Source organism: Chiloscyllium plagiosum, chromosome 21 (genome assembly GCF_004010195.1).
Source record: "Chiloscyllium plagiosum isolate BGI_BamShark_2017 chromosome 21, ASM401019v2, whole genome shotgun sequence".
Lineage (NCBI taxonomy): Eukaryota > Metazoa > Chordata > Chondrichthyes > Orectolobiformes > Hemiscylliidae > Chiloscyllium > Chiloscyllium plagiosum.
The window spans coordinates 50,980,403-50,992,901 of NC_057730.1; the positions used below are offsets into that span (position 1 = coordinate 50,980,403).

The 12,499-nt window shown below is 41.1% G+C and overlaps 1 protein-coding gene across 3 annotated transcripts in view; it reads right to left on the reverse strand.

Moving 5' to 3' along the window:
* The window catches only part of fbxl16 (F-box and leucine-rich repeat protein 16), a 164,774-nt gene that overhangs the window by 104,875 nt on the left and 47,400 nt on the right, over nucleotides 1-12,499 (reverse strand). For all 3 annotated transcript variants that reach the window (XM_043712052.1, XM_043712050.1, XM_043712051.1), the window contains exon 2: nucleotides 11,600-12,319. In XM_043712052.1, coding sequence (XP_043567987.1) covers nucleotides 11,600-12,307 — 708 coding nt within the window. In that variant the 5' untranslated portion in view covers nucleotides 12,308-12,319. The remainder of the gene's footprint in view (nucleotides 1-11,599; nucleotides 12,320-12,499) is intronic.

The window sequence follows — 12,499 nt, forward strand, 5'->3', positions numbered from 1 at the left end:
TCCCACACCCTATCGTCTGCATATAAACTGACATTTTTCTAGCTACCATCAGTTCTGAGGATGGATCACTGGATCCGAAACGTTAACTCTGATTTGTCTCCACAGGTGCTGCCAGATCTGCTGAGTGTTTCCAGCAATCTCTGGTTTTGCTTCTGATTTACAGCATCCGCAGTTCTTTAGGTTTTTAGAACATAATTAGTGTTGATGTCAAATTGGTCAGCTGTTATCTCAGTAGCTGTCTGAGCTTGTTCAGACACTTCCAGTAACTTATTACCCTGGGTGAAAAGTCAAAGTTCACGGTACACGAAAAATCAAATGTCCAAAATATAAGAGAGAAAACAAGGTAACTCAGAATTATTGTTAGGTCTGCTGTGGATATTGGTGCAAGATTTTTTGCATCATGGATTATGCAAAGGCATAAAATAAAATTATCATCACTGGGTCTCTTTCCATAGTCATAGAATAAATCTTTGTGGAAAGCTTCATATATTCCTAACCCAAGCAGACCATTGCTTTGGAGGAAGAGTTCAATTGAAGAGAAGTTGAAAAAATCAACAGGAACAAGAGAACAGAGGTGTGGGGTCATGAAGAGGTGAATGACAACCAAAGTTTAACAGGAAGGGGTAGACAAATAAGCAAAACAATGCAGCAGAAATTCAAACCCAAATAAGTGATAATGGTAAAAAGTCAAAATTCTTTATCTGACTGCATGCAGAATTTATAATAAGATAGATCAGTTGATGGCACAAATAGAAATAAATGAATATGACTTGATAGCTATTACAGACAGGGTGTTACACAGTGACCAACTCTGGGGACACAATATTCAAAGGTGTTTGATATTCTCAAAGAATAGGCAAAAAGGAAAGGGAGATCTTTTTTATTCATTCACAGGACATCACTAGTGAGACCAGCAATTATTGCCCATCCCAGTTCTGAGGAAGGGCCACTGGACCCGAAACGATACCTCTGATTTCTCTCTACAGATGCTGTCAGACCTACTGTGCTTTTCCTTCTGTTTTTGCTTCTGATTTACAGCATCTGCAGTTCTTTTAGTTTTTATTGCCCATCCTCAATTGCCCAGAGGGTAGTTAAGAATCAAACATATTACTGTGGGTCTGGAGTCAAATGTAAGCCAGGTAAGGACAGCACTTTCCTTCCCTAAAGGGTTGGGTTTTTCCTAACAATCAGCAATGGATTTGTGGTCATCATTCAACTCTTAATTCCAGACATTTATTGAATGCAAATTCCACCACCTGTGGGATTCAAGCGCAGGTCCCCAGAACATTACCTGGATCTCTGCATTAACAGTCCAGCAATAATACCATTAGACCATTATCTCCTCTATGGTGGTGGGGCTTTGTTAATAAAAGATTATATCAATGTCGTGTTTAGTAGTGATGTCAGTGAAAATAGATTGTGACGTGGAATCAGTTTGGGTGGAAATAAGAATATGAAGGAAAATAAGTCATGGCTGAGAGTTCACCATAGGCTCCTGAAGAATTGTCTCTCTTTAGGACAAAGTATAAATCTGTAAATAAGAGAAACATTTAAGAAGGACCCTAAAATTGTCATGGGTGATTTAACCTGCATATTGACTGAACAAACCAGACTGGTAAAATGGAAAATGAATTTGTAGAATGCATCAGGGATTGCTTCTTAGAGCAATACATTACAGAACTTACCCAGGAACAGGTTATTTTAAGCATAGTAATGTGTAATGAGGTAGGACTAATAAGTTGCTATATGGTTAAGGATCCTTTAAGAAGTAGCAATCACAATATGGCAGCCTTTCAAATTCAGCTTGAGGATGAGCAACGTGGGTCTCAAATCAGTGTCCTAAATTGGCCATTATAGAGGCATGAAGAAAGAATTGTTTAAAGTGGGCTAGGAAAATAGCTTAAGGGAAGGTCAATGATAAAGAGTAGCAATCAAGGCATTTCATGTTGCTAAGCAAAAGAATAAATATTGCCAAAAAGAAGGACTGATGAGAAGGGTGAACCATCTGTGGTTATTAAAGATAGTTAAGGGAAGTATCTAAACAAAAAAATATATAAAATGGCAAACACTTTTGATAGGCCAGAGGAATGGATTTTTTTATTTTATGAACTAGTAGTGGATAATTAAAAAGCTAATAAAGGGATAAATTGATGCTGAAAGTAAACTGGCAAGAAAAATAAAAATAAACAGTAAGAGCTTCTACAGATATATACAAAGAAAAAGAGGAGCCAATGTGAGTGCAGGAACCTTTGAGGATGCAAATGAAGAATCAATAATGGGGACCAGGGAAATGGCAGGTAATTTAAATCAATGCTTTAGATTGGCTTCACGCTGGAGGATACTATCAACACCTCCCCAAAGATAACAGATAAACAAAGTGTTAATGGGAGGAAAGATTCTATTACAAGGGACAAAGTATTTAACCAACCAATAGGACAGAAGGCGGACAAGTCACAGACACTGAGCCACTGGGTGGCATGGTGGCTCAGTGGTTAGCACGGCTGCCTCACAGCACCAGGTCCCAGGTTTGATTCCAGCCTTGGGTGACTGTCTGTGTGAAATTTGCATATTCTTCCTGTGTATATATGGGTTTCCTCCCACAGTCCAAAGATGTGCAGGTCAGGTGAATTGGCCATGCTAAATTGCCCATAGTGTTGGGTGCATTAGTCAGAGGGAAATGGGTTTGAGTGGATTAATCTTCGTAGGGTGAGTGTGCACTGGTTGGGCCAAAGGGCCTGTTTCCACACTGTAGGTAAGCTAATCTAAGTCACAAGGTCCTGATAACCTGGATCCAATTGTTTTACAGGAAGTGTATTCAGAGATAGTGGATGGTCGAAATATTCCAGAACTCACTGGATTCAGGGGGAGTTCCACTGGATTGGAAACCCATTAATGTTATGCCCCTGTCCAAGAAGGGAGGAAGGCAGAAAACAAGAAATTATAACCTAGCATCTATCATTGGAAAAATGTTGGAGTCCATAATTAAAGAAGAAATAATAGGACATTTGGAAAAGTTTAATGCAATCAGAAATGACATGGTTTTGTAAAAGGAGCATTATGTTCGACAAATTTGCTAAAGTTCTTTGAGAATATAGCAAGCAGATTTGATAAAGGGGAACTGGTAAATTTAGTACATTTGGATTTCCAGAAATTATTCAATAAGGTGTCACATAAAAGATTAGATCTGATGTCACAGTATTGAGGTTAACATCCTACATAGGTGGAGAATTGGTTAACACACAGAAGACAAGAAATTGGGATTAATGGGTCTGTTTCAAGTTGGAAAGATATAACCAGTGGACTACTACAAGAATCAGTTCAAGAGCCTCAATTAGTTATTATCTTCTTTAATTCTTGCTGGAGGGGGCAAGATGCAATGTATCCAAATTTGAAAAAAAAATGCAAAAATATTTTTGCTGAGAACATTAGGACTCTACAAGGTGGTTTGTTGGGCTGAGTGAGTGGACAAAACTTGGCAGATGGAGTTTAATTAGGCAAGTGTACCTGGGGAGAGATACACTGCATCTGGGGAGAGAGATACTGTACATGGTGAGAGATACACTGAATATGGGGAAAGATACAATGTACATGGGGAGAGAAACTGTACATGGAGAGAGATACACTGTACTTGGGAGAGACATACTGTACCTGGAAAGAAATACACTGTACCTAGGGGGATATGCACTGTACATGGGGAGAGATACATTGTACCTGGGAGAGATACATTGTACATGGTGAGAGATACACTATACCTTGGGGAGAGATACACTGTAAACAGTAAGAGATACATTGTACCTAGGGAGAGACACACTGTACCTGGGGAGAGATACACTATTCATGGGGAGAGATGCATTCATAACTATCTGTACATAAAGATGGGGACATGCATACAGTGTTCAGGACTGAACATGATGCAGCTACACACAGAATGTGCAGCACGCATAAAACCAATTACTATTTGAAGGTCCTTCTTGAAGGATTTCACAATTATTTCGTGATGTTTTTTAATAATTAAAAGTTTTTTTCCCATTTTGTGCACAGCTGTTGACCTTTCCAAATAAATGATTTATCTTTACATTGTTATACTGTGATCTTTATGTATATATGTATTTATTCATTTAAAGTCACTCAATCAAATCCAACATTTGAGCAGTTTACTGAAATGATTTGAACTACAAGACTGAGCAAAAATAAACCAGTCCTCACTGACAACAATACATTGTCCAATGGAATATCTATCATAGTCCCAGTAAAAATGGAACCCATTTTGCAACGCTAGTCTAAGGTGATGAAGTGATAATAGTTTAAACCTGAAAGACTATAATTACTGCAATGTAGATCTGTCAGATGATCCACGGAGTATAGGTTAATGGAAACCTCTCTGATTAGTGTTCTCTTTTAAAAATTAATTGTTGAAAATACAAATCTGAACCAATAACAGAAAACTACATGGATTTAGGACTGGGCCATCAACATTTGAGAAATTGAAGAAAGCCTAACATTTTAGATACAGAATGATGGGTCTTCAGTGAAATGTTGCCCAATGATTTCTCTTTGCACTGTGGCAGCATTTTCAGTTTTAAATCATCTCTGAGGTGTTTCAGCTTAGGCATCAGTGTAAATGGTTTTATATTCACTACCTTCAGCTCCAGAATTGAATGGCAACTTTCAATTGATCAGCAGCTGGTTGTCACTGTTAATAATACTATAGATACACAGTAGGGAATTCCTTTTCCAGTTATGTTTCTTGCTGTTACAGCATCATTTATCCAATTTTACTTCAAAGTACTGGAGGGGGAGCAAATTCTTATGTACCTGTCAAGTGACAACATTATAGACTTTTTAAAAAATATAAACAGGTCTAAGATATCCTGACCCATGGTGCACAGAGGAAATCTTCCGATGCAAGGTAGGATATAAAAGAGTATTGGTTTTGTGACTGTATTCAGAGGATATTGGATTTGTAATGTTGGACCTGATGAGATAGTGCATTAATGATGCAGGGGCTTGAGGAAGTTTAGACTTGTGCCATTGGATCCAGCAAATATTGGATTTGTACCATCCCTGTTGGAATATTCAGTTTCTGATGTATGGTATGAAGCATATAGCAACCTGAAGATCTGAAGGACGTATAAATGCCAGACTTCAGAATTCCTGAAGGATATTGAGCAGGACTTGCCAAAATGAGAGTTAGGACCCCAAGTGGGGTTATGGGCTGAAATGTTAATTCACTATGGAACTTTAACATTATTATAACAGCCACAGTCCTGTCCTTCACATTCTCACTGAGGATTGTAAAAAAATTCAAATATTGACATAGGATAACAATTGGAAAAGTTTTGGGAATATTGATGTAGATGTTCAAAAGGTTCTTGAATGTGAGGATCGAGGCCTGTGGGAATGTTGGATTCATGGAATACTCCTATATAGTAAAACAAAATCAGGAGTGGTTCACTGCTTTGTTCTACTTTTAAATTTTGTAGTTGAAAATATTCCAGCTGGGACATTGTAGAGTGTGAGACAAACAGGTGGAAAGTTGCCTGCTAGCCTCAAATAAGACAACGTTATATTCAGCAGAAGCTGATTTACAAACACACCTGGACATTAACATTCACAGGCAATGACACCAAATTCAAAGTAAAAGGTAATTACACAAACAATGAAGGCAAAATAAGAATTTCAAGTAAGAAATAGAAATGGCACATAACTAAGCTATCAATCATTAATGATTTCAACTCAATGATCACAAAATATATTAATGAAGTGCTTCTTAAATTGTTTGCGGTTTGCATTGAATTTTGTAGATCTGGAACAGGACTTACTATCAAAGTTTTCATTTCACAACTGTTGATATAAAACGCTATTTACATTAATACCCACTCTAGTAATTAAAGAAAATCAACTGAATAGTTGTTCAATGAGAATTCTAACTTTTGCAGCATGATCAATTTTGTTCAATTTTCATCCATTTGTAAGGACTTAAATAACACAAGCAGACATTTTTGGAACAAAGAGTTAACTTTAACTCTACCCTGTCAGCAGTTTGAGGCAGATGTGTACATTGAAAGTACAGAAATTCACTTAGAATCCTATTCCTGATTTGAAAGTGAAAAGTCTTCAGAACACCAGAGGACCATAGGCTGCTCCCTCATTAGACAGAGAGACAGACAGACAACTGAGTTAAACCTGAGACTCACCATATCTCAGGTGAGAGTTGAGGTTGAATCCACACCTTGGTATCACTGTGTCTCAAACCAGTCTATGAACTAACTGTGCTAACCAGCCAAATGTCTTTGTGGAGTTTGCACATTCTCCCCGTGTCTGCGTGAGATTCCTCCGGATGCTCCGGTTTCCTCCCACAATCCAAAGATGTGCAGGTTAGGTAAATTGGCCATGCTAAATTACCTGTAGTGTTAGGTGCATTGGTGAGAGGGAAATGGGTCTGGGTGGGTTACTCTTCAGAGAGTCGGTCTGACTTATTGGGCCGAAGGGCCTGTTCCCACACTGTATGGAATCAAATCTAATGTATATAAAACAAATGTCACCCCGATGCTCAGAAGCTAGAAACTTGTGTGTGTTGATCAATGATTTCATATTAAGGTCCCCATGATACTTTTGGGACTCTGGTATTATTTTCTGATGACTGGAAAGAGAATTTAAAGGGGTACTCACTTAAAGTCATTTGGATGGTTAAACATCGCAGTGCTTTTTTTGGTTAGTAGATTGTCAAAGGATTTCTAAGCTTTGATATCTTTGCCTTACTCTGATTAAGGTGTTCTTGCTTTTCCTTTGGTCTAGATAGAGGAACAACTGGATGAAGAACAGCAGTATCTTAGTTAATTGGAAGACAGTGAGTAAGCAGGGATGCCTGGAGCAGGTCATATCTAGCCCAAGGGTTTGTAGACAAAGGTGCTTTCATACACATCTGGAGAATCAAAAAGTACAGCAGGGCCAAAATCTGATGGATTGTGGTACCATCTTTATCGATGGCCTTGAAAATAACTTTACACCCTGTATGTTTTCACCTCCTACATACCTACATCTTCAAGTGTGCAGCAGCATTGAGCAGACCACCAATTCCTCTTAAACAGAGGCAGTCGCTTTGGTCCAACTCGTCTAGACTGACTAAGTATCCCAAACTGAACTAGTCCCACTTGCCGGCATTTGGCCCATTATCCTCTAAACCTTTCCTTCCCATGTACCCAGCCAAATGTCTTTTAAATGTTGTAATTGTACCTCTTCTAGCACAGTAGTTCATTGCTGCCTTACAATGCCTGGGATCTGGGTTCAATCCTAACCTCAGGCAAACATTTGTGTGGAGTTTGCATGTTCTCTGTGGGATTCCTCCCAAAAGTGTGCAGGTTTAGTGGATTGGCCAAGCTAAATTGCCCATTGTATTCAGGGATTAGGTGCAGGCTAAGTGGGTTAGACAAGGGCAATGTGGGATTGAAGGAATGGGGTGGGTCTGGGTGGGATGCTCTTCAGAGGGTCAGTATGGCCTGAATGGCTTGTTCCCACACTGTAGGGATTCCACCATTTCCTCTAGCAGATCATTCCATACACACACCACACTCTGTGTGGAAAAAGTTGCTCCTCAGGTCCCTTTTAAATCTTTCCCCTCTCACCTTAAACCTATACTCTCTAGTTTTGGATTCTCTTACTGTTGGAAAAGGACATTTGCTATTCACCCTATCTATGCCCCTCGTGATTTTATAAACCTCTATAATGTCATCCCTCAGCATCCAGCATGATTTCATTTCAGATGATTGAACTCACGTCTTTAAACACTGAAGTCCTCAGCCTGTAGTGCCTTTCTTTATCAAAAAATGCCTTATTCTGTGCTTCCTACCAGCTACTCCTCCCATTATCTTCATCCCAACTGGTACAGAGTTACTGTTGTTCAGTCTGGGGGCCATTGAGTTGGCCAATGACTCCTAGCTGCCTGAACCCAAGAAGACACAGTTGCAGGTGGCATCACTTTAACCTCTGCTGGGTATTGACTGAGGGTGTGGTGCAGGGTCAAACACGCGGACATCCTGAGAATGAGTGACATGTACGTCCCACACCTGCTATCCCCAAGGGAATGGGGTGCAACATCGCCACCTATCTGTGGCAAAGCAAAGTACAGAAGATGAACATCTCTTGAAAGCTCCTACCCCTGTGTCTCATCAACGCCTCCAAGATAGACATCTGCCACTTCAATGCTTATCTCTCTAAAGTGGAACCTTCCAGCATCTACAAAGGCAATCATTTGAGAGTGTCCACATCAAAGCACCCAAACATGGAATGATGCTGTAAGGGTGTGAGCACACTGTCCCTGGAGGTGGCCATTCTATTCTAAGCTGCAAAACTCTACTCTATTTGTGGAGCCACTACTTGGGTTTTCCTTCGTATGTCCAGGCCTGGAGGAGCAACCCCATGGAAAATTCTCCTCCAATTGTTCGAATAAGGCCAGCAGTCAATACCGAACCCAAGAGAACACCTCACACACCAGCAAGGTCTCTCTCAGGCAGGTCCTGCCACTACGATCAACCTTTGTGCTGTAGTGCTCAAGGCATCATTCTGTACAGATCACTCTAGCCCTCTCCCTCATGTCAATCTCTGTGCTGTTGCATGGGTGGGATGGGGTGCATGACTGTGCCTGCTAAGGAAGATTATCCATCTCCGAGGAACTGGCTGTCTAGAGGAAAGAGAAAAGGGACAATAGTTACGTTGGCATTTGGAAGCTACAGAGTTGCAGAAGACAAAGGTATTCTCAATGTAAATTAATGTGTTGAAACTGATTCAATGCTGCATGCACTTTTCCAGGGCTTCATGAAAGAGAGGCAAGTCACTATCAGAGACAGTGTTCAGTGAAATTTCTGGCATCAAAATGCCCCTGCCACACACTCTGTCTGGGTCACAGATATCTATAAGTCACTGCTACAGGATCATGAAAACAATTGGTCCTATTCTAATCCTTCCCCTAAAGCTTTTTCATTTCTCTTGCAGAGAGACAGTCAGAGGCATAGTGAGAGGTCAATAAGAAAGAGAACACAGAGATGAGCAGATGTGCACAGGAATGAGAGGTAAACAAGATGAAGTGCAGCTGAATGAGCTGTACGTTTGCAGATTGTGAAGTTGGGAATGATTCAGGGTTGGAGCTCATGACTGTAGGTTAGTGAGAGAGGAAAAAATGTTATTCACAATCGATATGGAGGAAGAGAGGGACATGTGAGCATCTCTAAGTAATGAGAGGGCATATTGCTTGGTTGGCTCTAGATGAGAGTCAAGTGGCCGTCTGGAAAGAGAGAGAAAGACCCTTGAAATGTCACACCTATAGATGCAATTGGAAGTTCCAACAATAAAGGGGGAAAAGTCAAGTCGCAATAGACTGGGCTGTGATTTTTTGTGACTACAAAGATAGTAGAGGTGATGACCATCCCTCATCAATAGCATGCCACTTTGTGTTTTTCTCTTTGAAGAATACACAAGGACAGAGGTTAAAAAGCTAGTTTCAGTTTTACTGGAGTGCACTAATGGGACTAAATGGTCTTATATGTACCAGTTTGTGGTTGAGTGTCAGCATGCTGTGAAGAACTATCCCCTAGTCACCCTGGTGTTGGATTCAGAGAGACTCTCTCTCACCCTGAATGCTGGAATTCTGTCAAGGTCGAAATGAATCAGGACAAGAGAACCTCAACCAACCTACAAAATAAAAATCCTGAAATGATCAATTATTAACATCAAAGCTATCAGTGCAGCGCCATTGCAACTGCCATAACATGCAACTGCCCATTCTTCATGACCAATTCAGAGACAGTTGCGTAATTCTAAACACTTATTTCTTTTTGGACTCACCTCCCATTTCTAATCTGTATTGTGTTATTAATTCTTCTCACGTAGTTATCAATAAATTTACTCTTCATATTGGTTTTAAAACAGTCAGGTTAAATTGGCTCCATCAAAATTAATTTGGGTTTGGGAGAGGGAAGGGATGTGGTTGTAAATTAACCTTGTTGCAACCAATTTGTCGGGGTTGGGGGCGGGGGGGGGGGGGGGGGGGGGGGGGAGGAGATGGTGGTGGTGGCAGGGTGGTGGTGAATAAAGAAGGGGAGGAAGTTTATTTCCTCCTCACCCCGGAATTTAATTATTTGGAGAATCCATCAGGCACCATAACAAATTGGGAAATCTCACCTGGGTGTAACTGTTGGATGGTGAACAATGGTGGAGAATTATTACCATAGATTGGAGGAAAGTGTGAAGGACTGCTGTCAAATGATATGGACAGCGTAGGGAATAAATAAAGAGTAATACTCACTCTTGTCCCTCCTGTAGGCCACTGATCTATTTCCTCCAGGTCCTGGGAATGACAGTCTTGGAACTCATGACCACTGAATTCTCTCCTTGCGGATACAGTGTTTGGCAACCATCTAGGAAACTCTTTCTTGGGCACATGTCCCCACAGAGGCTTCTGAGGGCCTGGGTCAGTGACGCAATTCAAAGAAAGATCTTTCTCCAGCACCTTGGAAATGAAATGAGCCACAAGGGAAGTAACCCCTCTTGAAGAGACGCGTTCCTACTTTAAATAGACCGCTGGCTGATCTGTGGGAACGGTCTCGCCGGAAGTGGATATATTCCTGGTCAAGTCAGTTCAATGAGAAACTTGGCAAACACATTATCGAGAAGTCTCAGAGTTAAAATATCCTGGGCCTGTTTTTGGTTGCAGATCACCCACCCAAGCACTGGAAATAGAACTGAGAAAACGAAAGTATTGTTGGAATATGTGCCCTAAACATTTGACTGCAGCAAGACTTGTTTCAGTATCCCTCGTGCTAGTTTCATACTGGGTCTGTGCCAGTTCTCTCAGCAACATTATTTCCAAAATGCTCCTGTGTAGACAGCAGCTTAGTCTAATCGATTTTAAAATAATTATAACTTTTTAAATTATAATTAAAAGTAAATATTTTATAATAAAATAGAAAAACATTTCAGTCAGCCACGAGTAAATGTTTAGTGTGTTATTTATTGTGAGTCTCTTTCTTTTCACTCTCTGGCCACTGCAAAACAACTCAAGACCAACTGGTTAACGTTCAAGGATGTAGAATCCCTACAGCATGGAAACAGGCCCTATGGCCCAAAACGTCTACACCAACCCTCTGAAGAATATCTCATCCAGACCCATGCCCCTACCTTCACCCTCCACAAACGCACCTAACCTACACACCCCTGAATACTATGGGCAATTTAGCATGGCCAATTCACCTGACCGGCACATCTTTGGGTTGTGGGAGAAAACCGGAGCACCCGAAGGAAACCCACACAGACACGGGGAGAATGAGCAAACTCCACACAGACAGTTGCCCGAGTCTGGAATCAAACCTGGGTCCCTGGTGCTGTGAGGCAGTAGTGCTAACCACTGAGCCACCGTGCCACTCAGGGGTTGGGATCTTGAACATTGTCCCTTTTCTGGACAGCAATTTACTCTACAAGTGGCCCACAAAATGGGAGGTTAAGCTGTAGAAAATTGGAAGGTTAGTCTGGATTACTGAGATTGCAGGGGGATGATATTACCACAGGGTGCTGGAGATCGGTAATAACAAGGATATTGATGTCTCACCTCAAGTCCTGCGTCAGTGATCGTCGATCTTTTCAAGCTCACTGACCTCACACCTTTTTTGGACAGAGGGTAGTTGTCTATAAACTCACAGATGTCCAGATCAGAGACTCCAATCAGGCAGAAAGAATCAAAGCCACGGATGGCGAATCCTTGCAGGTTGACAAACTCCTTTTCTCCATTGAGAAGGATATTGTACAACTCCTTTGCGTGGAGAATGGGTGTGATGCCTTCCCAGAACTTGACCTGATACAAGACCTTTCTCCATACTTTACAGACCTGCGCCAAAACACATCTTTCGCATGAGGAAAAGTACCAGAAGAGTCGGTTGATGATCTTCTCATCCAATATAGGCAATTGTCCTTCCATTGAAGACAGTGACAGTTTTCGTTTGGACCCTGATGGCTGGCATGTACTTTGCAAGGTCTTGTTAGAGTTTGGTTCCACCAGTGGAATCGTGTCAGTCAGTCCACACAGAGATGAGGAGGGTCCGTGTGCTGCCTGGGTTAGTGAAGCCAGTTCACTGTGGTTAGGTAGAGGTGGGGGGAGTACTGTTGGAATTGATGAGGACTGGCACAGTCGGTTTTTAGCGGCAGGGGTTCCTTTGGTGATACTGGCTGATCCTAATCCATTGGACTGGGCTGGAATCTTGACTAGTCCGTTCCTGGGCATGCAGGGAGGCTTGATGTCACTGGAGCTATGTGTAGACATTTCTCAAATTCACTGCAGGCAAATCAAGACCATAGATCAGTAATTAGAATGACAAACAATGTACATAGAAATGCAGAGATACTATAGCACAGAAACAAACTATGGCAGCCAGAACAAATTACATTTATCCTCCAAATTCCCATATCCCTTCAAATCCTTTTCCTTTTTCCATCTACCAACGTAATCTTTAAT